This window comes from Hesperophylax consimilis, chromosome 14 (assembly GCF_061612785.1).
Source record: "Hesperophylax consimilis isolate HC1 chromosome 14, BYU_Hcon_1.0, whole genome shotgun sequence".
In the NCBI taxonomy this organism is placed as follows: domain Eukaryota; kingdom Metazoa; phylum Arthropoda; class Insecta; order Trichoptera; family Limnephilidae; genus Hesperophylax; species Hesperophylax consimilis.
In genome coordinates, this window is record NC_142849.1 from 32,027,776 (window position 1) to 32,053,719 (window position 25,944).

The 25,944-nt window shown below is 32.0% G+C and overlaps 1 protein-coding gene across 1 annotated transcript in view; it reads right to left on the reverse strand.

Moving 5' to 3' along the window:
• The window catches only part of LOC149418197 (neuropeptide CCHamide-2-like), a 75,875-nt gene extending 53,241 nt beyond the window's left edge, over positions 1–22,634 (reverse strand). Inside the window, exons 1-3 of the mRNA XM_089639362.1 lie at positions 22,597–22,634; positions 21,822–21,952; positions 19,293–19,394 (exon numbers count right to left, since the gene is read on the reverse strand). Coding sequence (XP_089495488.1) covers positions 19,293–19,383 — 91 coding nt within the window. The 5' untranslated portion in view covers positions 19,384–19,394; positions 21,822–21,952; positions 22,597–22,634. The remainder of the gene's footprint in view (positions 1–19,292; positions 19,395–21,821; positions 21,953–22,596) is intronic.
• Between the last annotated feature and the right edge of the window lie 3,310 nt (positions 22,635–25,944).

Sequence of the window (25,944 nt, forward strand, 5' to 3'; positions counted from 1 at the left end):
CAAAATTTGAAGAAAAAAACTTTATCTTAACTTTTTCAAATTTCAATTCAATGACAAGGTTGAAAGAAAGAAGGTGGTTTTCAAGATAATCGGTTCTTTTGACTAATGGTAAAAAGAACTTTTGCCAATTTCCCTCAAATAGCACAATACCCGATGATAACTGGAAGAATATCGCATTTTCTTCATAAACAAGAACGTGTCGAGAATATTACTGCAGAAAAGCTTCAATATCTGTCAAACTCTGTCATTTCTAAAAAGCCTTGAAGTAAAAAAGAGTTTTTTAGAAAAGTATTGAAATTTCCTTGTACCTTGGAAAAGATTTTGTATATATATATATTAGTTAAGCTAGTAATTTATAATATTTTAACGTTACCATATTTCTCTGTGCGCATATATTGCAATATCTTTCCCTTGGTACAACAAGGTTATATCTAACATCTTGGCAAAATTGACTTTTTTCCTCACAGTTTTTTAGTTTTTTTTTCTCTTTGAAGCCCTATCTAAAATATTTCCAATTTACAATAAAAGTTCACAGATTATTATGTAAAAAGATTCTATCAAAATACTTTTATATTTATTTTTTAGAACCACAAAGTCCCATTTAGAATTTAAGAGCAACTAAAATATGTTCGGTTTTTTGAAGTAGTATTAATATTTCACGTGTTTTGGTGCCAGAATAAGGTAAAAGTTTATTTTTTTAAAACTCGTTATAAATAGTCAATACTTTATTGAAGTCGAAAAAAGCCCGGAAATATGTTATGATCAACTATTGATCTGCGTGATTTCTGATTGCCGTATTATGATTCCAGGTAGCTGAAGTGACAATGGGACCACAATACGCAGCGCGGAAGACTCCCGGAAACCCGAAAACCCCAAAAACCTCAACAAAAGCATCTTACCCTCAACCCTCAACCGCTTTATCGATTGTTTCTGGTTTGTGTTTGTGTTTTTTAAAACACGTGTATTATTGTTGCCTTGGTTTTCATTGAAAATGAATTGAATTAGCTTTCCATGAAAGCCAGCGACGACAAAGCATTCATTGGAATGATTCGCTGAAAGAAACTTTCTTTACTGTCGTAGTGAACTATGACGCTTGCTGATACGTTTTGAAATATGTTAACTGCAGGTAAGAAATTTTCAGGCAATCGATAAAACACTATTTAACCTAACCTTACTAATTGTGGTGAATTTGTGAGGCTAAATGAAGTGACGAGGAGAAGAAGATGGGGAAAAGGAAGCTTAGGAAGTACCTAGCTATTCAGATATGGTAATTAAATACGGATTAAGCTATTTAACGCAAAATTTGAAGTCTGATTGTTGGTCTTTGACCTGAAAGTATCTACCAATCTAGAACGTATCGTAAGTATACTATTTATTATTTAAGATGGATAAATTGTGAAATCACATAAATTTATCAACATTCTTCTGCAATACATACACGACCAACTATCAGACACACTCACTGACCAATAGGAGGCATAATCTGGGCAACAAGTATGGGGTTGTTATTGATTTTTTTATTGACTCCATTTATAGAATTAAGCATAATCCATACCAACACTTCGTCGAATCCTACTAATTAGAGTAGCGTTGGAAACTTAGTTTTAATGTTTTGTCTTATATGTTGTGTTGTTGTAATTTCTTTTTTACTTTATGTTACTCTTACGTTTTACTGATATTGCTTTAATTTAGTTTTCTTTTTTTAAATCTCATTGTACAATTTTACAATTGTGTGTTTTGTACCTTCTTTACAATGGATTACATCTATTTACTGTCAGTATCTCCTGTACAATACAAATATTCTCCTATGTACACTGCATCATGTATCACTTTTATGTAAAAGCCTTTTTAGGCGTATATATAAATTAATAAAAAAAGATAATTATTGAAGAAGAAGATAATACAAATAAATTTAAACGGAACATGAAACAGATTAAGACACAGAAAAATAAAAAGGTAACTCAACAGGGAATCGAACCCAGGATCTTTGTCCTACCGGCACAACGTTTTTACTACTCGGCAATTGGGACCTAGTTATGTACGATCCTCTCATACGTATTATAATCTTAATAATATATCATTTTTAAGTTTCAAGTCTCTTGATTAGTATAAAAGATATGTTTTTGTGTGAAATAATATTTTATTGGATTTGTAAATTCCACAATATTTCCGCGAAATTTGGTTGTTTTTTCAAAACAGTTGAAGACAATGAATAAATTTGAAGACCCAAAGTGGATCATGTACATATGTAGATGATCCACTTGAGATCTTGGAACTTGGCATCTGTCAACTACGTCGATTGTATATTTTGTGGAAAGGGTAGCGACCAAATATTGAAATTGGTAGTTTATAAGTTGTGGATTGCAAGGTTCTAGTTTAATAATATTTTGCATAAGGAATTATAAATGGAAAAAATAATCACGGGTACTCCCGTTATATTATTTTCATTAAGTTTTTTTTTTAATTCATCGTCTTATAAAAAAATCTATATTGCAAAACGGCCACTTTTTTCATTATTTGAGAAAAGTAATTTGGACTGTTCTAAAAAATGTAAGCATTCAATAAAATATTTCAAAATAAATCAAAGTGTTTTAAAGTAAATCCTAAGAAAACTCCAGATTAGCGTCATATCCACCACGTACGAAGCTATGCTAGTACTAACAATTAACAAGTCCAACAGAATTCAGATCTTAACTAAAAACTTACCTTTTTAAGCTGTCATACCGTTAAATTAAGTAAACCATTCCTGAGAGAAAGTCCAGTTATATTCAATTTTCCAATTATTTCCTAAATCCTGTATCTAAATTCCCCTAATAAACAATTAGATAATGTTAATTAAGTGTTTATCTCAAGTGACCTACCAGGTAAGTATTGTACTGTATATTATTTCCATAAATAGTTAGTAATTACATAGATCACTGTAGAAATGTATTATAAATGTGTACAGCGCCCTTAAGGTGATTTTGCACAAAAACGGCGCTATACAAGTCATCCAATTATTATTATTATTACTAACTTAGAGGAGTCTTGTTAAAGTATGAAAAAGATTTGTTACGATGCAAGCTAAGCTAAACTATGTTAGTACTAGTTTAGCTTCGTTCCCGGTGGATATGCGCTTAAGAACACGTGTTTTTGCGAAGCTATGAAATCGCTATGTGAAATCGCTATGTTCGTTTAATCTTTACTACAGATCTGTTTTCGTTGTGAAATTGAATTGAAGCTTTTCCTATAGTTTTTCAAAACTGCAATTAGAATAAAATTAGTTACTTTGTCAACACCACTATATAATAAAAAAGGATCGCCATGTTTAAAAACCAATGGGTTTTCAAAAGGATAAACGTACGATATGTGTTTATCCTGACGAATAAATTAGAGTTGATAAATTATTTTGAATTAGAAAATTATAGAAGCATAAAAAATTCACTTTTATGGCTAAGATTATTTGTGACGGTTTCCCGTTTTATTAAGTTTTTTTCTATCTCACAATATTATTCGCAAACCAAATGAAAATTGCTTTTATGCTTAAATCGACCATTTCTAGGTACTGCTTGCCTAAGGACTTTTATGCCTATTAGCTATAATCGTGGTGAAATAAGACACACTAAGAGTAGTATTCATGGTGAGTTATAATAAATTCATACATTTTCTTAGTGACTATCAATAAATTCATGCATTTTCTTAGTGACTAACAATAAGTTCATACATTTTCCACAATCGTTGTAAAAGTGCTAACATTACAATCATTCGTTTTATAATGAAGTCCCTGAATATTTTGTAACTTATTTGTTACATAAATGTCCTGACTTTTGCAGCCGTTATGCAGGATTAACTTCATTTTATCCTATATCTATCTCAATAATTTTTTAGTATCCTCCAATACTTGTCCATGCACGATATTTTTGGTAAAATTAGTTTCATCTGCTAGTAGCTATGCGTGTTATGGATTTCTACTTGTGATATTTTCATACAAATGTAACAATGAGTGAAGCAAATTTCTGATACATTAAAAACTGTTAGTTGTAATGGGCCCTTCAGACAACTCATGTAGCATAACATAAGTATTGAAAGGTCATAAGGGATCTTTCAATCCGTATCCACCCAACCTGTATCAGCAAACAGTATCTTCTAATAATGAACCAAAAACCTCCTCATTAAGTATGTATTGTACCTTCCTCACTTGGGCCGACCTTTCGATGTTTTATCTCAATATTTTAATCATCTACAATAATGAACAACCCTCGTATAGAAGTTGTTAATAGAGTTGTTCACCCGTTATCAATTTGCATAAAACATTTACGAATAATTAATTATTTCCAAATTGACCCTAAAACATCAAACTTTTGAATTTCATTAAAAGCATCTTAAACTTATGAAATATAAATAACCACCTACTCGGTCAATCTTGTTTACCTAAGTAAACATTTTTTCAAGATGAAGAAAAAGACTGAAGTTAGATAAAACAATATTGGCTGTTAGGTCAAAACGATTATTTTGTACATAACAACTGTGAAAACAAAATAATTGTTAATAACTTAGTGGCAACATTTTAATCAGGAAAATAAATTTACTTTTTTTAACCATTTGTTGATAATAAAATTTTAAAATGCTTTCAGAACAAATTATTCTATCGTAAAGAATAATATGGATAAACATAAGATCCAGTAGAAAATCCAGATTTTTTTTTAAATGTTTTGAGGTTGTGAGGCATTTTTAAGATATACAATTCCGTGGTACATTATGTTGATGTATCTCATAAGGTTTAGCCAGCGTTAGAAATGTGAGTGCCCGAAACATTGACTTTTCTCTAATTTCTGCAAATATAATATGCATGAATTATAGTATATAAACATCCCGGAAAAAATTCTCTGAATGACAGTGAAAACCCTATTAAAATCCGTTGCGTAGTTTACAAGAACTAAGCGCACAAACGCGACAGACAGACAGACGCGAACAACACTAAAACGTCTTAATGTAAATCTTAATACAAATCCTGAGACAAGTTTTTAGGTTGTCAGGTATATGTAAGTAATTAATAATGTTTTATTTTCATAAAGCGCAACACCTGGAAATATATAAGTTAATAACATGAAATAATAACGATACTAGCAATTCAATAGAAGAGATATCTAAAGATTTTGAGGTGTCTACTATTTTAATTTATTTAGCTACAGGGTTAGAATACGACAAAATAATTAAATGAAGCTGAGAAAATATTTACAAGAATTTGTAACAAATTTAAAGTTATAAAATTTTTCGTTTTTCTAATTTATTGTTTTAATCCTTGGACTTGTATATATTTCGATTGAATCATCCTTTTACTGTGGTTTGTAATTTTACACCCACAGCAAACCAATAAATTAAAAAAATATATATGTATACCTAGAATTGAACAAAACAAAAACTTCTTCAGAGTCTATTGAATTATCTCGAATTGAATTTAATTGGAATATATATATTTGTCATTGTTAAAAAGTTTAATTTGTAGAACTCCATTTTATTTTGGGAATATTTTTTACTGAATAATATTATTTTTGAATTTAATAAAAAAACAGTTTTAAATAGTTTTTATAATTACATAGCACAACTTGTTTATAATTGAACTGTTTACCAAAAAATATTATGTTTTAATAAAAAAAATCACATAAATGAAATAAATTAAGTAAAATGGGAATATAAATCAATTATGGTTGCAACCAGAGTTTTCGCGATAAAAGATTACGGCATTCTTTGGTTAATATTCAGAAAAAAATTACTGATATTGAATATTACTAATATATCAAGAATATCTTTAGATTGTTCGTAATCCGGTTAAAAACGGAGTTGCAGGCCATTGACGAATGAATTGAATGGTTTCCTAGTAAACTTTAATATAAAACGAATGTTTTATCACAATGTCGGATCACGTGTTCATAAACATTCTAATATTTTCGTCACGCATTCCGATATATTAGGAATTTACTAAAATTAACCGGTTTTAACCGGATTACTAATAATTTGAAAAGACTTCTAATAAATTAGCAGTACAATATGATTCAGATTACAAATATTGTTAATTTTCATTAAGTATTCTGTCCTTTTGAAGTGAAACTTCTTTACGCGCGTCATGCATTTTCGAGGACCGGATTAAAACCGACTCATGACCGTCACGAAAAACAGTGATCATTTGGTGGTGGGGGTACGGGACCCCCACCACCGCTCACCGTTCACTGTCGCTCTCTCACCGTAGTCGCTTACTGAGGTGAGGGAGCCACTGACGAACGTTCTCTCTCACTCTTCTCTCTTTTCCTCTCTCTCTAGCCAACGACGCCACGCCAGGCATCAGCTGCTTGCTTCGTGTACTGCGCAGTGAGTGTAATACGAGTGAAATACGTAATTGATTGTGGTTTATTCGATTTGGAACAGAGTTTTAGTGTCAAAAATGAGGAGTGACGATATAGAAGTGAGAAAAACATTCGTGGCACAAGAATAATGAAATGAAAAGAGAGAGAGAAGAATACTAAAAGTTTCACTTCCATCGTGCGTAGGCTTGCCACACACTGTATTTTTTTTTTTTTTTTATAACTATGATATCCATGTATCAGTAGCGAGCCTAGATTTTGCTATCAGAAATTTAGGCACGCCAAAAGAAACGAAAAATCCTCGGCAGATTTCTTATTTTTATTTGCAATCTGGCACATCTAATTCTTCATCATGATGAATAATGATAATCGACACCTGAAAAGCTTCAAAAGCTTACCCTTGATCAAGCAGCAATGCAAACCGCTACTATATATATATAAGTATATATATGTCTCACACGTAAATGATCCACAAAACCCGAAAACTTGTAAAACTAATTATTTACCGATTTACAGAGAAAAATAAAAGTTTCAATTTATTTTGATCCCGAGAAATGTTTTTTTGACAGATAGCAGGATTTTTTGGGATATACCTTGTCGAAAAATTCAAATTTTTATTTTCCCATTAATATCAACGATTTTTTGCTTTGGAACGATAAAAACACAGAAGTTTCAATGTATCTTTTCGAATCTCATTCACAATTGGCTCAACAATGGAATTGATCTTTTTAAGTTCTGTAATGTGACCTTTTAAACATAACTGGACCTTTCGAGCAGGAATAACTTTTGAGATTAAGAATAACAGTCAAAGCCATTTAAACTTATCTTATAAACAGCGATTTACAAACCAAAAGTCGAGAAGCCATTTGTTTTTAGGGCTACCTTTGACCATCACAAGTTACGTTGAAGATGGACACAAAGTTAATAAAACGTTATATATTGGAATTAAATTGAGACAGGCACCTTTCTACAAGATTTGTTTTCATATTCAAAATAACATGTTCAATTTAAAAAAAAAGTGGGTGTGTCAAGCCTACGCAAGACAGAAGTGAAACTTCTAGTATTCCTCTCTCTCTATTTTCATTTCATCATCTCTATTTTCTCTCTTAGGTTAGTTTGAAAATTAGAGGTTAAATAATTCAACGACGAAGCATGGATTTGCTTTTTCTAATATTTTCTTATAGATGAATGACGTTCGATTAATGTATAGTTCCAAAAATTTTCAATTTATTCACAAGTATACAATATTACATAAATAACAATATTACAATTAAAAATTACAAAGAAATTACAATGACAATTTACCAATCATGTGCCATTTTAATTGTCAATTTCAAAATTCTGTACCAAACCGTATGAACCACAATCAATTACGTATTTCACTCGTATTACACTCACGACGCAGTATACTAACCAAGCAGCTGATGCTTAGCGTGGCGCAGTTCGCTGGTGTCTGAGAGAGAGGAAAGAAGAGAAGAGAGAGAACGTTCGTGAGCGGCTCCCCCACCTCAACAAGCGCATATGGTGAGAGAGGGACAGTGAACGGTGAGCGGTGGTGGGGGTACCCGCATTTTCGTGTCGATCTTGACTCGGTTTTACTCCGTCCCAGAAAATCGATTACGCGCCTAAAGAAGTTTCACTTCAAAAAAAACATGAAAATTGTTTTCATAATTGGAATATTGAAGAGTAAACAAAAGTTTCTGAAAGAATTTCCGTAAAATAAAGCTTGAGAAAGCTTCAGTTAAGAGTAATGTTTTGTTAAATTGTATACACAAGTGCAATTAATAAGCTTGAGTAAGATTCAATTTTAATAAGACTGTATTTTAAACACGTTTTGAACCAATAATTAATCGAAATAACTTCATCAAACTGACTTCATTTCAAATGAATAACTTTCTTTGATGTCTGGAAGGTAAATTGTATACTGTATACCTTTCTGAGTATCATTGGGTTACATTGTAACGTTTTTCCACAAATGACAAGCAAAAACGCATCCCTATCTACTATCTCAAATATTAATATTTTCAAATGAACGTTTTTCAATGTTTACATATCGTGTATTCATGCCTCCATTGTTTCCACCAAAACCGAAACCTAAATAATTCGGAATAATCCGGGATGAAAGTTATCCGGATTATCCGGACAGCTGGAGATCCGGATATTAGAAAATGATAAACGAGAGGAAAAAAACACACACATTTTTAGGTTTGATTTTTGCATTGCTTGACTCTTTAGTCAATGCATGACATTCTGGAAATATTTTCGAAAGATTTCATCATTACCAAAAAAATCGCAGATAATTGAAACTTTCCACTATGTATCTATGGAATCCGTGGTCGAAGGGTAAGGCTCTCGACTAGCAAGTAAATTCTATTCGATTAATTAGTGTTATTTCACAATTTATTAATTAAAAATAATATATAGTATACTTGCGACACGTACGGAAGATGGAAGATACTCTTATACCACCATTCATAATTGAACGTTGCATGAAATAGCTAACATAAACTGTGTTTGGTGAACAGATGTCAATAGCTAGGTATTCCCCCACCTTTCTCTTTCCCATCTCCTTCCCCTCCCTAATACCTTCAGCCACAAAACATACATCAATTGGGAATTCCATTGGCTCAGTTGTTCCAGACGGTTGGGAGCAGTTGGGACTCTTGTGCGGTATTCAAATAAATTAAAAACTTTGGATTTGTTTCTGAAGTCTTCGGAAGACCCAAAACGCATCAAGAACGACTAATTACGGAAGCAAATAAAATCCACAAAAATTCCATTACTAATATGAATGTAGACGGCAGTTCAATAGTACATCGTGCCCGTTATTTTTTTTACATCATATCCACGTAGGAGGCTCTGAAGAAAATATTTTCCTTCACGGTCATCTTTGGGGATTCTGTGTTGAGGGTATTTATCAAAACTAAACGCCGAAAACCTCATTAAACTGATTTTATCATACTGAAATTCCGGCCCTTAGAAGATTAACACACCTCACAACAATCTATACACCGCACATCTGACCTTCAAATTGACATATTGACACATCCAAACCTTTACCTAAAAAAGGAGGAAGCGCAACACGGCATAGTAACACAAAAATGATTTTATTGCTTATAGGCTATTATTATTAAAATTTTATTGATTTTTCGCCTCCCAGATAATCGAAAATGCAAAATAATCTTGGACCGGAAAATAAAAGTTCTAACGCAAAATGTAATGTTATTAAGTGTACGAGTTACGAAACTGTGCTACACGGAACTAACTTTTGTTTATCTTTACTAAACTTTTTATAAATATTTACAATGCTGTTCGAGGAACGGTATCGAAAAGTTACTCTTATATAAGCAATATAAGCTTAAGGCATGTTGATACTTAAAACTGGAGTTAGCACTCAGGAAGTTAGTACTCGTATGTACCTCATTGGTGGGAAAAAAACTTCGTTATTCGTTTGAGTGTTAGATACTCTCATTGTCACCCTGGTAAGAAAACTATTCCTAAACGAAAAGTTATTGGAATGGCATTAGCTGTAGTTGGTGACCAGATCTTCAGTTTCTGCCAGTTTCTTCCCAACCTTCGCCTCGTGCCTATAATCCTTTCAACTTCACATCGTACCCGAAAGGGGATGCCATAATGCCACTGGCTCTGGACAGTTGGAACTGTTGTGCGGAAAGGTTGGAAAATAATTTCCCTCAGGGCATATTTCATATTTGGGGATGATGTGTGGAGAGTCTTTTTAGGAAAGGAGGGGAATTTCTGAGAAGAAAAAAGGTATGAGGGATGGGTAGGAAGCTGGGGGTCAGAGTGTCCAGGAATGCTGGACGGACGAATCCATCCCACACATGCGGTGTAAGAATTTGTTCCAAGAGAGTCCTGTTGGAGAAATCAAAAGGTCTTCCTCAACCAGTATCTCCCGATCAGCAGGCGCTACCGCCACCAGGACCCGGAAAAACCTCACCCCATGAACCCGGGCACCCCTTCTGACACCGAACGTAGCGAACCACTCCGGTGACCTATGGCCGAGGTGTTGGTTAACCAATAAATGATTTTTGGGGCGGCGGTACCTATACCAGCCTCAAAAAATTTAATTATGATCATTTGATTAAACGAATGTTCCAAACATTGGTAACAAGTAATTCAACACGATTTTTTTCTTTTATATAATATCGTCAAAACTCGTGAAATGAAAACATTCATATATTATGATTTAAGTCACTTATTGAGTACAGGTAAAGGTTATTTAAGCGATATAAACATATCACATGTATAAATTGGTTTTGAATTATGGGAGGAAGTATTTCCACTAGGTACAGCTAATAATAATATACTCAACGACCCCCGTCCAGCATGTTTACACACGTACAAATATAATTGATTGAGAGTATATGGTGACGCCTTATATCGCGTTACATACTGGGTCAGAAAAAGGAGTTCTATCCGCTCTCTGCCTACTTACTTGTAATTTTGGTATTGCGTTTTCCCCAAGCCAAACACAATTAAATTTCTAACCTATGTACACACGCATGGCGACCACTTGTTGCGATGATTACGTTTCAACGGCGGTTACGGTGGAACGTAATAATCAGTCGTTACTGATCTCAGAACTTGTCGATATGTAAAGTGTAAAACTTTTCCAGCAGTACGTATTGTATTGATAATTCAAAAGTTGATCGATGTCTCAGCTCAGCAGCATTCTGGTACAAAACAAACGTGGATCCAATGGTAAATGTTTAAACCCTGCTCTTTGGTTATCGGAAGCAGAACGAACCCACCGTTGACCAAACGTCGGGACGAAACAGGGAGAGTACAATGTTATAAGCTGCCAATTAATTTTTAAGTGGACGAGAAAAGTGTGACAAAAACGCACAGCGTCAAAAATTTATTGAGTTTCGGCATTGATGTTCCATTTCGAAAAGTTAAATATATTTTTGGATTTCTGATTCCAAGCGTAAAGAAAAATATTCAAATTTATGCGAAATTAAACGAAAGCTTTGGAAAAAAAAAATTATGAATGATGCGTAAGTCCGCGGAATCGCCATAAAGTGTGTGATTGTAAATAAGTATTGATGAAAATTAATTCCACAATAATCGGTCTGCCGAAACCACAAAAAATGTAAAAAAAGTGGTCTTGTTAGCAAAAAAAAATCTTATTTTAAATAAAATGTAGCACATAAATCTAAAAAATCGGAAACGTTTTCTGAAATTTTGATAAATGGTGGGACCATACTGTTGTTTAATTAGTTAAATCAATGGCTGAGTTTAAAAAACAGTAGGTATACCTCGGTTTCGTTCTACAGAGCAAAAAGTTGAACACCCAAAACTACATTGCCGTAAATCGTGGACTTAACGATATTTTCAATTATTTCTCTTTTCTAAGTTATCGTAGATTTTTTGACATGACTTTTCCTTTGTGAACATTTCAAAGGCGTGTTAAGGTTTTTCCGGTCGTCTGAGAGAGTAAAGATTGATGTTGTATCCTTGATATTGTGTAAGAACTCACCGTCAAATAGAACTAGATATTAGTCTATTAATTTACCCATAGATGGCGTTTATCTGTCAAGTGTTGTAAAGACCGAGTGTATTATAAAATCCGAGTGTCCACATTATTAAAATAAACCAACCGCCTATTAAATAAGATATCGGAACCCATTGTCAATCAATCAAAAGTCCAAAAGTTTTGTTAATCTGGAGATTTATTTAATCAAGTTTGTGAGGAAACGAAGAGATAAAATAGTAACCAAAATTATTTGTAGAACAACCTGGCACACAGATAAATGGTAAATATAGCTAAAATCATTTTACCTTTTGATATTGATAGAATCCTATATGATAAACTAAAAAATCAGTAAAGTCAAAAACTATTTTAAAAAAACCTAATTGTTACATCTACAGGGAGAAGCAGTAGCTAGTCTTACCACCTACCTAGAGATTTCTATTACAGACCGCTTCTAGGAAAAGGGTTTAAAACCGTCGTGTTATTACCAACTTCACATTTAATTTGAATAAAATACGTTATTTCGTATTAAAAGAATAAGTAATTTTTCATCTAATTTGTTCTTAATTATTTTTGTGTAAGATTTGTAGAACTCAATTTAATTTTTTTAATATTTAATGTTAGTCAAATTTAATACTGTTATTATTAAGATATTTGCTGGCGCTGTTGAAAACATTTTACCAAATAGCTATCAATGGTACTAGCCAAGTCATCCTGTGTAGCATTTGAGGTAGAATTAAATAGAACAATTTTTAAACTTGGCAGAATTTCAATTTACCGGTTAATAACTGATTGGTCCAAAGCGCCGACTTACCGTCTAGAAGTCGCTGGGTCAATTATATGCTAGCTAAATACTCTGTCATTGCACAAACAGTTTCTAGTCACAATTATTGAAGAAGGACGAATTAAAATAGTTTCAGCTTATTCGTCAGGGGAATGTTTGATTTTCTTTCAAGAATCAATAAGAAATATTCTATTAAGTTAGGTTCGGTTAGGTAATGTGGATTCGACAAATTGAAGAAAAACCATAAAAACATATGTTTTCAATTTTGAACACAAGTAAAAAAATTGTTCTGAGTGGCGTTAGTGTTTAAAAAACTGCCGAGTTTTATATTTATCATTGCAATAGGCTCTTAACTTTTGCTCTAACTCAGCGGTCGGGAAACCGGGGTAAATTACCCCAAATGGGGTAATTTTTTTTTTTAAGGTAATAAGGAAATTTTTCTGGTTTGCTATTTCATAAACGTGTTAGTATTTTTACAAACTAAATCAATTCAGGTGTGTGCGTGAGAAATAAGAGAAATAATGTGTGTTTGCGTGCGTGCGTATAGTTGTTTCTTGCATCGGCCACTAGGCGCTGCGTATGTTGTAATGTTAAAAATCAACACTCTACGGTCATTCACGCACGGATTGGTTTATTTATGCGCACGGGCTTAAGACGCGTCGTTTGACTGTGCGCAAATTACTGACGAGGAACATCATTTCATCACCGATTTTATTTGATTTGATTTCATTTGATTTGGAGACAGAAAGCAGAACAGAACAAGATAGCTTCTTTTTCAAAGTTAGCTTTGTTTTCGGAAGACTGTGAAAATATTACTTTTGATGAAATCAAGGATACAGTTATAAAACATCTTACCAAACTCAGAGAGCGGTTCTTTACTACTTTCCAGATCTATATATACATACTTTCAATTGGGTTGTAGATCCTTTTAAATGTAAAATTGCTAACATACCAGAAGAGCCTCCGGGTTTGGCAGAAACAATACTTGAACTTCGATCTAATACTTAAACACGTATTCAATTTGAGAGCAAAGCCAATCTGTCGTCTTTTTGGATGTCAAAAGCTACGAAGGCTTTCAAAATTGCACATGAGGAGGCGGTAAAAAAGCTGCCATTTGCAACAACCTATCTTTGTGAACAAGGCTTTTCCACTCTAATGAACATAAAAAACGAAGAACAGAAATCGATTAAACGCCGAAGACTGTACTCAAATTGCTCTTACATCAAAAGTCCCAATTTAAATAATTGTATCAAACATGAAGCAAATTTAAATTAATTCAATAAATAATGTTTATTTAAATATACATTGATTGTCTTCTTTTCAAAATGGGGGGAAGGGGTAATATCGACTTACGCAAAAATATTTTGGGGAAATGGTAATCAAAGTTCCCCGACCGCTGCTCTAACTGAATTCTTGCTGACTGGGCTATACCCAAATTATCGGATATCCGGTTGCAGTTGCTTGGAGATGTTTATCCGGAGTTCATGCAATAACCACTTTACCACCATGTAAATCAATGCTCTATCTCTAACGTTGATTTAAGAACCTATGTTGGGAATATCTTGTAGTGCGTAGGTATATTTTCTCGAAACTACTACTCCGACACATTGGTTGCATGATCCGAGAGTTTCCGGAGATAAACCCAAATTGCATATCGAATTCAAAAAGGGAAAGAACACAACCCATACCCAACCCATACCTGTGAAATTTCATGCAAAAGAAACAAATTGATTGTAAAAAGAGAGGTTAAAGTTGTGCAAATCTTTTGATGGTTTTATCATATAATATTGTTTTAAACCTTTAATGGGCGATGTGGCCTGACCAGGCCATTTAAAACAAACTGTTTTTCCCGTTGACATTTTGGCAAGCGATATCAATATACTATACAACTTAGCTAGCTGCGTTGAATGGTGCTTTTGCCGATGAGTTAGCTTTTAGTTGGTAAAATTTAAAAAAAAATAATACAAAAACTTTCAGTATTGTACCCCAAGGTTTGGTGGGTCTGCGATTCGAATACTAACTATAAGCTCAGAGATCAAATTTAAACCGGAAAACTTCGAGATACTGATTGCGAAGTCAATTTTGCACTAGTGGTATTGGATTTAGTTGACAAGTATTGCTATACCGGTTGTATAGTATACTGCGATAACTTTTTACGTCACTCGATTGGCCAGAATTCTGATGAAAATGGTATTTGTCACAAGGTGTTTGTCCTGTCATATACACATAAATAAAACATCAACACGTTCATACCTTATTTGCACATCTGCCTTTATCTAAAACTAGTTTTATAATCTCTTATATGGCCTGGTCAGGCCACATTGCCCTTCCAAAGGGGTAAAAGTACATTGTTCGTCGAAGGGTTAAGCAGCTGTAAGCTTTTGGCGTAGTTATGATTTTGGTGTATAGTTTGTAGAACTCCAATTTTATAATTTTAAATTCATCGTATATTATTTAGAATCACCAAATGATGCGTCGTCATAAAGCTGGTTTTATCCCTTTTCATATTATGTTGGGACATATAACATAAACAACTTTAGAAAGAGAGAACACCAAGCTTTCCTTTTGTATATAAAAGTTTACCATAGACGCTCAGTATAATTTGAAACAAAACTCTACAAAACAGAAAGCCAAAGTTTGCCGATTGTGTAAATAATTATTTTTTATGCAAAACAAAAAAAATAAGGGACAATAACCGGTATAAAGCGTTTGTATGATCAAATATACGTTTGTTTTTTATTTTCATATTAAGATCTAAATTAAATTTACAAAAAATTATAATCATTGGTAAGCGATTTTAAAACTTTAGCTATGTTGATGTTCAAAATTTTTTTTTTTTAATTGCATTTATGTTAATTTTTTTATATGAATATTTTATTAGCACACACAACGATGTGAGCTAACTCAACATTGATAAATAAATAAATATACCCGCTTGCAATCAAAATCTGAAAAATAAAACAGTATTTCATTTTGCGATACGTTCGAAAACAGCGAATCTATTTGAAATTTAATGTCAAGAAGGAATATTTTTTTAAATTATTTATTTATTCTGAAACCAAAAGTGAATAATATTTATAAATTATGATAAACATACATTAAAACGGAACAATTAATAGGTTTTCACTCAAATGTCTTAATTATTGATGTACATGGAGAAAAGTTAGAATTGCTGATTTATTGAAATCGGATTAAAAACGGAATTGCAGGTCGTTTCTTATTAAGCTTTTAGTACATTCCTAATATTTTGGAACGCGTGTTCATGCACCTGCATTTTCCTTGATAATTACAATGACGAAATGCGAAAATATTGGAATATTTATGAACACGTGTTCAGACATCGTGATAATACTTTAGTTTTATATTTGGTTTATTAGAAAACCCATCAATTCAATCGTAAATGGTCTGCAATCCCATTTTTAAGCGGATTACAAATAATTTGAAGAAGTTCTTGATATTTTAGCAATATTTAATTTCAGTAATTTTTTTCTGTATATTTACCAAAGATAACCGAAATCTTTTTTATCCGGAATTCTGGTTGCAATATTAATTGATTTATAGTCCTATTTTATTTTTACACGCGTTCAAACGTAAAAATATTAGAATGAACACATCGTGATAACACGTTCTCGGTTTTCTGAAAGTATATTAGGAAACCGATCAATTTATTAGTTAAAGGCCTGCAATCCAGTTTAAAACCGGATTACGAGTAATTTGAAGAGATTCTCAATAAATTACTAATATTTTACATCAGTAAGCTATCTCCGTATTGTATTTATTTGATTACATTATATTAGTTTGTGAAAAACTGTTTTTTTTTATTTTTTTTTTTTTATAGTGAATACCTCACAAGAGTCCCAACTGCTCCCGTCTGGAGCCAGTGAGACTATGGCATCCCCAATTGGGGGATGTTGTGAGGCTGAAGGTAAGTGGGGAAGGGAAAGAGGAAGGTGGGGAAGTACCTGGCTATTCAGATCTAGTCACTAAACACGGCTAAAGCCATTTGGAGCAACGTTTCAATTCTGAATGGTGGTCTTACACCAGGGCGATACTGGTAGTATCTTCCACTCTTTATTTTGTATTTTGTACCATTATTATAAATTTATTATAATTCACGTGTTCATAATACGTCATTGTGAATAACATTAAACAGATTACATATGCACCTAGTTGTTGTCGTTGTAAATAAGGCAAAATTGTTTTTGCATCACTACGGATTTATGCAGTACGAATTCCGCTATATTCTTCAACGTGTTTATTTTAAACGATATTGAGAAAAAACATATTGACGAACTTCATCACAAAACCTATTTTCATTGCCACCCTTTCTAGACAATGTCTGTTAAATTAATGGGTTTACTGTATTGATTTATCAAATAGTTTTTTTAAAAGCACCTTGACGCGTTCGACATTCAAAATTGGCTACCTTTAGATTTCGTCCTTTGGTCAAAACGACATTCTGAATTCCAGTACTATTTTTGTTCTTGCCCTAAGGCTGCCCGCATACATACGTTTTCCGTATTCGATTTCCGAATTCGTTTTCCGTATTCGGACATCCGAATGCACGGAATCAGTAGAAAATACATTAACTGCCGCACACGTTTGTTTTAGTTCCGAACGGAACAAATTCCTTACGCACGTTCCGAATGCGAGCCGGCGCGTTCGGAGAAACCGAATGGAAAAAACCTAATGACGTCATGTGGAACGCAGCTATTGCATACAGTTTGTTTGTGCCGACGCAAACGTTCGGAAATTTCCGTTCAGTAATTCAGTGTTGCCAACAAATCTTGACCTAATATCGCCGTTTCTCATACATAAGGTAGCGTAAAGTAGCCGAATTTGCTGTTAGGTGGGACATGACATTTAAAATTGCGGTTTTTACGTGAAAATAAAAATTTCGTGGGGGGGGGGTGGCTAGAGAATTTCAAGACAATATAAAATTGTCCCCAGAAAAATATTCATGGGGGGGGGGTGGCTAGAGAATTTCGGGACATGTTTAAAATTGATGTTTTTGAAGTAGCTTAATTGGCGACCAGTCGCCTTTTAGATTTTTTCGGCGCCGATTCTCGATCTGAGTAGCCTAGATGGCGATATATCGCCCTTGTTGGCAACACTGGTACTGACGTTTATACATTCCGAATGAAGAAAAACGAACGTTTGCGCTAGTCTCACGGAATTCCGAATACGGAAAACGAATTCGGAAATCGAATACGGAAAACGTATGTATGCGGCCAGCCTAATACAACCATTGTTTCTGAATAGTGGATAATAATTGGATTCATTACATAGCGCGGTAAATGTTTTTCGAAATGTTGAAACTTTGTTTGAGCTAGAAAAAATAGAGATGTTACAAAAGTGACTCGGGGGATCTTTTTCGGTATTTTATATTTTGAGTTGGAGTTTTTCTGATACGAAGAAAACAATATTTTATCAGGTTCTTCTCATCGGCTTTTGACGACTTAACTCCCGAACTTTCCAGAAATTTCGAATGAAGGTAAATTTAAATCAGTAAAAGTGTTTTCACATCTAATGGACTTTTGGGCTGTTTTCCCTTTCCATCACATTCACTACAATGTGGGAAGAATGGTGTAAAATAATTACATGTAACTCTGGCAATACTGATGGACAGTTTAAAATGGTATTAGTGTAGGTAGAGACTGAACTCTCTCTCACAAAATATTTGTTAACTTGTAAAGACGTTCCGTAATCCTTGTATTCACTATAATAAGTAGATGATATCAGAGTAATAATTGAAGCTACCTGATCATATCCACACAAAACAGAGAGAAATGTTCCCTGTTGCCGCTAATACTCGTATGTGATAGCTTGTTAGCAAATTTGGCAAAATATATAACTTTCCAATATCACAAAATCCAAATAATCTTTTCCCAAACAAGTACGTCATTAATAAATTTACAATGCCGTGGTTTACAGATTAATATCTCTCAATAAGCTAGTGGTAACAGCAAGAACTTTTCTTTTTTCGCTGCTGGTTTGATTCCTATCAAAGTATTATATTGAATAACACACGCGTTGCTATGCACGTACGCGGACTTGGTGAGAGTTTAAAGTGAAATATTTGCAAATTAGTTAGTACATAGTAGTTTTGTAATTTCAATTACTACACCAGATGCGAGACCTTTTCTTTCTACCCACGTGGGTGTTGAATCCAGCTTAAGGCCAATTCACGCTTTGAATCCATTCACGGTTCGTAACTTCGTGGAATGGTGAGAAATCCTTTAGCTTCGGCTCCCAGCTTTCGCGACGTGCGTTAAGTTAGTTAGGTGACTGACAATTGTATCTACCGAAAACTTACTTTTTTTCTTCGGATTTGTCGTCAATTTCGCTAAATTGAACTGGAAATTCCGGAAATGGAAATTTCGTGAAATTTGAAATTTGTGATTACTGGTCAGATTTGAGCTTTAATGTTCAGTAAAATATCATAAATCACTAACGAAGCATGTCATTTGACAAATCGTGATTATTGTTTTTGATTTTCGTAATGTATCATAATCGATAAAGGAAACGAAATAACTGGATACAAAACGTGGCTTCTTAACATTTGTTGTGTGAACTGGTTTGAATATAATGACTGTTGATGTTCTAAAAATGCTTTCACGGAGTGATGAGGTGGATTAGTGCTGCAAAACTTTAATAATGTATGTTTTTTACTTACGTTTTGCGTCTACTTGCTTGAAAATGGTGATGGTGCATACAATAGCCAGGATCACAGCCAGTTGTCTCGTACTGAAGCACGCGATCGCCATCTTGTCAAAAACTGCAAAAAGATTTTCATTAAACAACAAAAAAGAAACATCATTCGTTTAGTTGGCCTTTAAAATTCTAAAACTTTCACCTGTATCATTGATTTCATGTTTCAATGCTGCTTTTACTACGAATTGTTCAATTAAACCCGAGGTTAAAACATCCTTTGAAAACAAAATCTTTTGCGCCACAAGAATGATCAAAAATGTACAGTTGTTACGAAATCATTTGAATTTTCTTTAATTTTTCAAAGTATTTTTTTTTATGGTTATTCGATACATCCAAAAAATACTTTGACATACTTCTTGTTAGAATACTCTTGTTCCCAAGTGGCTTTGTTTTCTGATCTTTCAACTTTTGTTTCATACATAAACGACTGGATTACACCCATAATGAAGATATAATATATCAGGGAAATTGGTTGGAAAGTGGAAAAACGTGTTTTTTAAACAACCGGAATTTTCCGGAAGAATAAATATTTAAAAAAACAAACATCGTTAAATTTAACGAAAAAAAACACGACCTTGGTAATGTTTCAGTTTTTTCACAGCTTTAAGCAAACAAATCCCACAATAGATGAACTTTTTTTTAATAAGATTTTATTTTTTTATTAATGCCCAATACTTTTAGTAATAATGGAATTGATAAAATATAAAATCTTATTAAAAACACGACCTTGGTAATGCTTCAGTTTTTTCACAGCTTTAAGCAAACAAATCCCACATTAGATGAACTTTTTTTTAATAAGATTTTATATTTTTATCAATTCCATTATTACTAAAAGTATTGGGCATTTTTATAATATGACCATATAAAAAGAAATCCCCAATTTAGATTTACGTATATTATGAAAAACAATTAACATTTATTGTCATTTTGTCTTGCCTCGTAGTAAGCGTCCATATATGATTTGAAAGAGAGATATGTTAGGGTGAATGTTAGAGGGAGCGAGCTAATATTAAAAAACGAATTATCGTTAAATTAAACGCTAAATAATTATTAAATTAAGCGAAAATGGTGAAAATATTTAATAAAACATAACGCGTTTGAAATGGTAGAAAAATATGTCGAAAAATGCTTTAGTTTCATTTAAATATACACTGTTAATTTTTCATACCTATAACATATTAAATAACAAAGCAAAACATGTGTTTTATTATTTTAGGACCTTAATTTGCGATTTTTTTCTATCTAGGGAATTTCATATAATTAACGTGTCGGCATAACAAATTTAAATATTATCTTCAAAAATAAAATAAATATTTTTTAGGAACTTAAAAATTTAAAGAGTTAACGAGAAACTTGTTAATAATCAATAGAAATTGGGTATGTGGTGGCTGAATATCATATCTTTTAAATCATTATTAATTAAACATAAGTCTACCTATACTTCTTTATAATACTTTTTAAGGAGTTTAGAGCTATTAGTTTTGTTGAGTATTTATTTTATACTTTCTGTCGACATTTTATGATCAAATGCCACAGTGAATTGTTATTTTTGTGTAAATTATTAATAGTATTTGATTATGCTTTTATTCTGTGATATGTATGGTGTATTTATACAGTGGATATTAAATAAATAATATAAAATAATTTATATGATTTTAATTAACGCTTCCTCATATTTATTTGTATGATGCTTCAATAATATATTCGTTGAAATTATTTCTATGAGGCTTTAATAATATATTCGTTGAAATTATTTGTATGAGGCTTTAATAATATATACGTTGAAAATATTTGTATGATGCTTTAATAATGTATTCGTTGATATTAATTTAGATCTAAAACCTGGATTTTGCAATCTAGCTGAAATCTATTTGGTTTTACTAAATATGAATATTCCCCAAAAAAGATCGTTTTTAGAGCTTATGTACCTACAGGCTAATCATTTTAAGGATCGCATGTTTAAATGAATATTTGTGCAAACGGATAGCAGTTCAAAGTTCTTGTATTTTAAAAATATGTTGAACAGCGATTGATTTTTTTTTTCAAAAAACACATTACAAATAGTGGAGTTACTGTCAAATGTTGGTAATTTGTTTTGCAGTAAACTCAATTTTAATTAAAGTATAATCTTCATTTTAATAAATCCTGCGTATTGTGAAATAAAATTAATCTTATTTAAAAAAAAAATACAGAGATTTTTATTCATTAAACAAATATGCTTATTTTTGTAAGTACTTTTACAATATTTTTCTTGTTTTTTAATTTTTATTAAACAACAGCAGTAGCTAAAAACCTAATTAACGACTTAATAGGATACCCAAAATTATTCCAGACATAGATTATCCTACATTAATATTAAAATCACCGCTAACTCAAAAGACCAATAATGTACTCGTAGTTACCAACTTTTGACAGTAACCCCACGATATATGAATTGAATTTCTTGGCGAATTATAAACATTAAACAATACATATTTATTTTGTAACCTACCTTAGTTCAGGCGGAGTTTATGCAGGAAAAGGAGCCTTTCGTGAGATTTCCTCGGAGCGATGGTCAGGTTTTGGATTATAATCTACAATTGTGTTTGAAGTTTTGATAAACTGTAGGAGTGCGGCAGAAACCTGGGGATGAAGAAAAATTTAATTAAAATGGTTTAACTTCAGATTTAAAACCTTTCAACAAATATTGTTAAAATGGACAGAAAAAGAGCAACAGTAATTAATAACATGAGTTTACTCTCATTAACTGTATATTTTTTTTAAACATGAATATTTATCCTTATATCCTGGTTTTTTAACATTCAAATGTGTTAAAAATAAATGTTATCTTCAACTTTGTTTCCATTTGGATAACTTTTCAATGATTTTATTCAATCGAGATCAAAAGACAAATTTAATCAACAAAAGCAAAAGAATGTGTGGTTATCAAGAAAATATAGGCAATGTTAGTAATTCTTAGTATATTTTTGTTAAATGTCTCCATTTATTTTGTTTAAAAACTTTTAAACTTTTTCAGCAAGAAAATATGTATTTTTTTTAAATTTGAATGATTTTAAAAAATAACGTAAAATTAAAATTAAGTCAATTTAACGCAATTAATCATATTTACAAAATAAATGAATAATATTTATTTTTAAAGTTAAATGATTTGAAAAAGTGGATAAATATAAGTATTAAATATTTACTAGTGGTTTACAAATGATCTTTACGTTAAAAATCGTTTAATCAGATATAATAAAAGTTAACAAGTCAAAAGGGCGACTAACTTTTCACGGATAACTTTTCCCAGCGACTTCCAGCGTTGCAATGTGACGGAATCTGCTTCCGACGGCCCTTTTCTACTGTTTCTACTCCTTTCCCTCCCTCTCTATTTCAGGCAGGCAGAACGGGACATAGTCAAAACGTGGGTCATTTCCCACCCTTAACGTGAAGGCTGTTTGAAGAGTACACGCTCATTGATGGGAAAATAAGACCTTCGCGCAAAAAAGTTCGACTTTTAAATGGTTCGCAATTATTTCTAGCTTGAAATAAAAATCTTTTTTTGCGTAATCACTTTACTCTTTCTAAGTTTGACGTAGTGAAAAGCTACAGGTAAACATTAGTTTTTTAAAAGTTTGCACGTAGGCTGCTTTGGTCGGGTTATTCTTTGGTGTTAACTATGCACGAAATATTAGATTACTTAACTAGTAGTTGTGTGAAAAATGGATCTCGCTACAAAAAATAATATTGTCTATAATTATATCTTAGTTAATAAATCAAAACCAAAATTGTGAAACCTGAAATCGTAAGATTTGTATGTAGGTGCTTAAATACCTACCTATTTAATCAGGTAGGTATGCTGTTCTTGTTCTACCGGTATAAAAATGGAAGGTGCTTTGAGGAACTAGCATCATTGATCCCTTCGGCACCGGTACGTAATCGGGAAACACGACAAACGCGCGCCCGTTTGGAAGTAAACATATCCATTTGAAGTGTTGTTCTTGGAAAAGACAGACGTAAGTCTATAGTTTCTAATGTAATAATATTATTTAATGTGTTTTGATATCTTATTTTGTAATCAATCTCGAATTACATTTCACTGATAGTGGACTTAATGTTGTTAGAATAGAGCATTAAAACGATTGATCCAAAATCAATAAGATGATTGATTTGAACTGATGAGCTTTTGAATGATGTGTTATCTAGTGAAAATATCTGATATGTTCATTGCAGATTTATGAGTGGCCGAAATTTGATTTAAGATTATTTAATATAGTAGGTATATGTATTATTGCAGGTTTCCGAAAAAGTTTTAAAAATAACATAATTATTGTGATTTTTCTTCCTACTTAGCTGAAACTTTTACATGTGTTATAAAATTTATCATGGCTGCACGCTGCACCCCTAAATTGGTTTTATACCTTTAAAATATTTTTTATTTTATTTTAGAGACACATGAAATAATCGTACACGATGGGAAAGTGTATGCGGCTCTGCTTCCGTCAAATTTGTTCATGATTCACTTGCGCTCATTTCTATAGTGAAATCTTGAATCCTATCCATGGTTTTTTTAAATATAAAATGTTAGTTTTTACGGTAAAAAGACGCTATTCTCATAAAGATAACCATTCATCTGTTTTTTTTAAGTTAATTACATTTGTGTGTGCTGAGGTAAGAGTGAGGGAGTAAGAGTACGCAGTTTTGTGGGTGCGTACACTTACCCCTATAAATGAAAATGATTTATATACATAAATATATGATATGATTTGTAATATGGCAGATTGGGGTTGCACTACCCTCTTAGTCCTTCTGGATTATAAACATAAAGAAATAAATTAAATACCTGTCTGGCAAAACCAAGACAATAAAATGAATTAAATTAATTTTAAATACTGACTAAACAAAGAATCATCAACAAAGGTTGTGCAGTAATAAGTTAGTCAACTCACCCACATTTAAAATAAATATTCTCTAACCTCATTATTGTTACCAATACCAACCTGATTTAATTATCACACATTTTTGTTTGAAATATACCTATTGAGAAAATTTACCTATTTTTAAAATAAAATATACCTATAATTAAAATAAAAGGTTCCTATTATTAAAATAAAAGGTTCCTAATTTTAAAATAAAATATACCTATTATAAAAATAAAATATACCTATTATTAAAATAAAATATACCTTTTATGAAGATATACCTATTGTTTAAATATACCTAATGCGCTTTTGTTTTAATGTGTACTTATATTATTTATCTATTTATTGACGCCCTTTTGGGCTTTTAAGTACATAAAAATTACAAATTTCATTTTTAACAACAGTATAAAACAAACAATAGAAAATCGAAATAAAATATAATGATTTCTAATACATTATTTACATTTAAGAAATGGTGGACTAATTTGGCTTTAAATGTATTGAAGTTTAAATTAAATATGTCAGCGACATCACTTAGTTCATTGCCCAACCTATGTATTCTTTCTAACACAGAATTCGTAGCGAAGTTATTGTTGTAGAATAAAATATTCCGTCTAGTATATTTTGAAGGTATATGTAAAGATAGCAAATTTATAGTGTCAGGGCAGTCTAACTTTGAATGAACAATTTTATATTATAAAAGGAGATCAAATTTGTTTCGCCTTTCAGATAATTTCGATAAGTTAAGTTTACTGCGTAAATTGACATAATTGATTTCAATAATAGGAATACCAATTTTGAAATTAATAAAACGTGAAAATTTATTTTGAATTTTTTCTATTTGTAAACAATGAGAGTTGAAATGAGGACACCAAATGGTTGAATTGTATTCAATCTGACTTCTAACTAGAGACGTGTATAGTAATTTTATAGTTTTTATGTTATTAAAGTCTTTAGCGATTCTGAGAATAAATCCAAGCATTTGTAATCCCTTACTGGTAATGCTATTAATGTGATTCAAGAAGCGTAATTTGAAGTCAAAGATAACTCCAAGGTCATTGAATTCAAAAACTCTTTTTATATTGGCATTGTTAATTGAGTTGTCGAATAATTTATTTATTTATTTTTTATTGCAGAAACAAACAGTACATAATTACATAGATGACAATAGTTACAAAATTATAAAAGTTAATACAATAATTGGTACCAATGACATGTCGCTGACATATATGCATATGAGGTATATTATACATTTTACGGTTAAGTTACATTTTTAAGTTAAGTTAAATTAGTGTGCTTGGGAAGGAGAGAGGTGTGTGTGAGTGTTTTTGTGTGTGTGTACGTGTGCATGTGTGTCTGTGTGTGGTTGTATGTGTTATGTGGGCGAATTCAGTGTGCTAAAAAAGTTTTTCTTAAATAGAGGGAGAGAATCAAAAAATATATCGGTATTTGTGCTTGTTTGAATTGAGTTGAATGTTTGAAGGATGCGAGAAATAGGGGAATTGGCTGCAGCGTTTGTATTATTACTAGTTGTGTAAAAAAGGTTGGTGTGTCGAGTTCTTTTAGATGGGGTGTTAAAATTTATTTAGGATAGAAGTTCTGAGCAGTCTATTTCGTTGTTTATTATTTTATGGAGAAATGTCATGTCAGCTACCGTTCGCCTGGATTTCAGGGATTGGAGAGTGCAGATATAATTATTGTTGTATTTATAAC